This window comes from Saccostrea echinata, unplaced genomic scaffold (genome assembly GCF_033153115.1).
Source record: "Saccostrea echinata isolate AGI-Se365-2 ecotype Australia unplaced genomic scaffold, CSIRO_AGI_Sech_v1 ptg000023l, whole genome shotgun sequence".
NCBI classification, from domain to species: Eukaryota; Metazoa; Mollusca; class Bivalvia; order Ostreida; family Ostreidae; genus Saccostrea; species Saccostrea echinata.
In genome coordinates this window covers 3,470,001-3,474,644 of record NW_026889772.1, presented here as the reverse complement: position 1 = coordinate 3,474,644, position 4,644 = coordinate 3,470,001, and the positions used below count along the sequence as shown (strand labels likewise).

The 4,644-nt window shown below is 33.2% G+C and overlaps 1 protein-coding gene across 1 annotated transcript in view; it reads right to left on the bottom strand.

The window, feature by feature from the left end:
- Positions 1-348: 348 nt before the first annotated feature.
- The window catches only part of LOC133191087 (protein adenylyltransferase FICD-like), a 12,022-nt gene continuing 7,726 nt past the window's right edge, over positions 349-4,644 (bottom strand). Inside the window, exon 2 of the mRNA XM_061326773.1 lies at positions 349-2,981. Coding sequence (XP_061182757.1) covers positions 1,906-2,981 — 1,076 coding nt within the window. The 3' untranslated portion in view covers positions 349-1,905. The remainder of the gene's footprint in view (positions 2,982-4,644) is intronic.

Here is a 4,644-nt window from a genome sequence, read left to right as displayed (position 1 = left end):
CTTAGCCTTCCTATTGACTGCTAAGATACTGCTAAAGAAACTGCTAAGCAACTGCTAAGTTACTGCTAATGAACTGGCTAAGTACTGCTTAAATTGTGGACTGCTAAGAAAACTGCCTAATGATCAGTATGACAAAAACCTTCTGCCACCAACAGAGGAGAAGGCTAGTAAACTGTCTAAGAACTGCTAAAGCACTGAACTGTTAAGGTTAAAAAACTGCTAAAGAACTGCCTTCCACTTTGACTTGGGTTAGGAGTTTAAGTTACAACAAGTTTTTATAAAACAAAACATGCAGATATTTGCAACCTTCACCTTAAGATACCCTAAATAGGGAAGCTCAAACACATATTTGGAAGTTTTCTAAACTGTGTATTTAAGCAGTATCACATACATTGTAACATCATAAATATCATCAGTTTTGTTTCATAAGTTGGCACCACCACATGCATGTATCTTTTCAAAAATATTTCTTTCACAAGAGATTCTTTAGGACATACATGTTTAATTTATACAAGAAAGGATTTTAAAACATTATGCAGGGGTAAATAACTCAGTGTGTAAAGTTAAAAGTGGATTTCTGTAGGCTTTGTATAAAGGGTACTTTTTATACAAGAAAAAAAATACAAGGATACAATTAATTACATTCTAATGTTATGTACCTGGTACATTTAAGTACCAAAAATTATAGGTGTTCATTTTGCTCTTTTAATCTAAAAAATGCAGTTTAAAGATACATATCACAAATAAATTTTCTTATCTCCCACACAGCAGATTTACATAGCATTTTTTTTTTCAATATTTCTTTCAGTTGAAAGCTAATTAGGAAATTTTAACTGTGTAAAATTAAAAACAATTGACTCATGAAAATATTCCCTGAAACCTTATAGTAGCAAAGTTTCATGTCATTTTAAAACTTTTCCAAAATTAGAACTGTAAAATTACATTTTCCTATCTTTTCACCAAATTATATGTGGCTTGATCATCCATAAACTTGGTTAAATAAACAGGTATTTCTTCTTTAGTGAGAGAGGCACCTATTTCACCATGTAAAGGGGCACATGTGGGGTTTCGGTTATGTATCATAGGGGGTTTCAACATCGAAGCAGAGTTTTTGAAATCCACCGGTCCCACTGGCAAAACTGGTAAATATTTTAAAAGTCCGGTAATTTTCTTCATGTAATCAGTCCGAGTGACCGTATTTGTGAGAACATCAATACGCTTGAACATGTTGAATCTGGGTGCATGTATGATAGAATAAATTCAAGCACTTTTAGGACAATAAGTTTTTCGCAAAACGTTTCATATTCGGTAAAAAAAAAACAACCTAAAATCAGAAATAGTGAGAGAAATCAAAGATGAAAGAGACATGTAGTCGGAATTATTATATGTATAACTGGAATGAAAACAATTTTTCAGTTTTTGAATGTTTATTTTTAAATTTTAAATCTCAAATAAACATGTATGCTGATGGACCAGTGGATATTTGTGTGGACCAGTGAATTTCACTAAATCACTGGTCCACTTGACCAGTAAATTGTTTTTCTTTTCAAAAACTCTGCATCGAAGTGGAGGTTTTTCACATGAAACAAGTATATTTGTTAAAATTCTTTGTTAAATAACTTCTTAGGGACCAAACAACATGCGCACAGGCTGTAAGAATGCATTAGGATGTGCCCCTTTACATGGTGTATTTAAGCAAATTGAATTTTGGAAGAAAAAAAATTGTGTTATTTATGTTTACCTCATCTTCAGCAACAGACAAGGAATGTTACACATAAGAGACATTTAATTGAGGGGTAGTTTTTTTGCAAAACATATAACATTTATAATAAATAATTGCACAACATCAACAAATATTAATAAATAAACAAAAATAATAAAATAAAACTAAAAGTTTATGACTTGTCATAACTCATCTTTGGAGGAGATGACATTTTTTTGTGTACCGTTTAATTGTTTGAACAGAGCACTGGACCCTGAAGCTGACAAAAGAAAGTGGTCGAGAGCCTCCTCCGTACAGTCGGCAATAAATCTTATAAATGGCCGCACATCTCCAGCATTGGCCATCTCTAGAGTCTCATAATACTGGAGGCGATCCTCCACCTTAATTGTCACTGGTGGAAAACCCGCTTGCATGAGAATGAGATTCATCAACAACCTAGAAGTCCTTCCATTTCCATCATAAAAAGGATGGATAATAACTAACTTATAATGTGCTAAAGCTGCATATTCCACAGGATGTAACTTAAGAGTGTCTTCGTTATTTAACCACTCCACAAAATCAGTCATTAGGCTTGGAAGTTCAGCAGCCTCTGGTGGCTTAAATTCTCCTACGTACACTTGAGTATCTCGCAGAACCCCTGCTTCCGTGGGATCAACATATCCCAGAACCCTCTTGTGAATGTTTAGTAAGTCTTTGAGGGTAATGGATCCAACACGGCCAAGCAATGTATTGTTTATATAACTTAAAGCTGCATCAAGTCCTAACACCTCATTTTGTTCAGCTAAACTCTTCCCCCCTACTGCTATTCTTGTTTCGACAATTGCCCTTGTTTGCATTAGAGTCAGTGTGTTTCCCTCAATTGCATTTGTGTGATAAATGTGAGAGAAATAGGATTCCTTTTTGGCTCTCCTTAAACCTGGGTTATTCTGAGGAATTTTCACAAATAGATTGAGTTTTTTATCTATCATATTGAATCGTCTTTGATCAATTTCTTCTACTATAGGTAAGATTCGCTGCCTGTTGTTTAGGGCTTTAGTGTATTCTGGGCTCAAAGCCAGTGCTTTACTATACATATGATTAGCACGAAGCAGATCATGTTCAAACTTTTCTAGATATTCACCAAAAGCAGTGAGGATTTCTACATGATTGGGATCCAGTTTAAGAGCATGGTGGTAAAGTTTTCTTGCTTTCTCATATTTCCCTTGTGCCTCCATATCTAAAGCTAGGTTCATGGCTGATACGGCTTCCTTTTGAATGTCTGCTAAGAAAAATATAAAATATATAAAAATATATAAATTCTGCCATTTATACCTCACCAAGTAAATTTCTCTTCAAATTTGCTATTTTATTAACATTATAAACTTGATCTGGACCATTAAGAATGTGAGAGCAGCTGATGACACACAACATTTCAGAAATACATTTACCAAAAGTCTTGAAGTGTAAAAAGAAACTATGATAGATTTAAAATACTGAGCTAGTTTTATAGTTTCCAAGCTGGACCAGAAATGGTATACCAGTATAGTTTTTATGCTGAGTGGATGAGGAAACACTGTGTATCAAAAACAAAGCTGGGGAATATATTGAACATATATCTTTTTTATGATATCTGTGATATAGTATAATTTTACTTTAACTGTGCCTTGACTTCACGATAGGTCCAAAGTAATCAGAATTAATATCAATCTGCAACAGTTATAATTTGAAATGAAATTTTACTGACCACTAAAGTAAAGATTCAGTTTAATATCTGTGACTTTTTGTGTGTTTTTGACATCAAATATTTTGTCTGTGCAACAAATCTATGTGTTTTTTTAATGGCCCTTACACCTTCAATATTCAGTGGTGTTAAGTAAACCTGATTAAGCGAAAGATGCAATTTTTGTATACAGTACAGTGAAACAACATTTGAGGTAAATTCTAAGTGTTGCAAATGAGAAGAAACAAAATCAGAGTAACAAGGCATTTTCAGCTGATGGTGACAGAGTTTGGATACTCAATGATAAACATGTACTGCTATATTCAAGGCTCAACATTAACTAAAATATCCACATGTCCCATTGGAAAAGTTGCCAACAAATGTTATAAAATTCTTGTAGAACTATATTTTTAATAATGAAGTAGTATAATTAATTTTTACTTCTAAGGATTTGATTAATAAATGATGAGTGCGATCAAGACTAGGTTACAAATCAAAAAGCATGAAAATAAATAAATTACAGTACTGATCAAAAAATAAATAAATTACAGTACTGATCAAAAATACAGTAGTACTATCAGTATCTGTAACCTAGCTAGTCTTGATCAGACTCATATCCTGTGATGTGAGACTCATATCCTGTGATGTGAGACTGACTCTTCAGATTGTACTGATTCATAATTGATGTATGCCATCTTTTAAATATGACACTGTGAAATGAATTCTGTGGGAATTATTTTTTCCCCCATCATATAAACATGATTAACAATATTTCATAATGGTACAAAAAGTAACTTGTACAATCAGACAAGTGTACCTGGAGAATGACTTGTCTGATCACAAGATTAACGGGACACGGGCAATCAGACAAATGTTAATGTTGAGTCCTGATGTTTAATTTTGAGCTCAGATTTCAAGTTTTCATTTTTAATGGCTTGTAACAACACTAATTGTGCTGGATTAAAGGACTTATTGCATGTTTCTAAATTATTTAAAATTAAAAGCGTAAAACGTTACTTATGACCACAGTTTATAAATTTTGTGTTTTTATTGCGGATAAACCGCGGTAATTAATCAATTATTGACTCAAATGAAAACCCCTGATTTAAAAATCTAAGTTAATTAGATAGCAATCACGTGACCCTGTGACGTCAAAGGCGACAATGGCTGATCAGCTCCATGTTAATCTTACGAAAATATACGCGATACAACCTGAATTTTC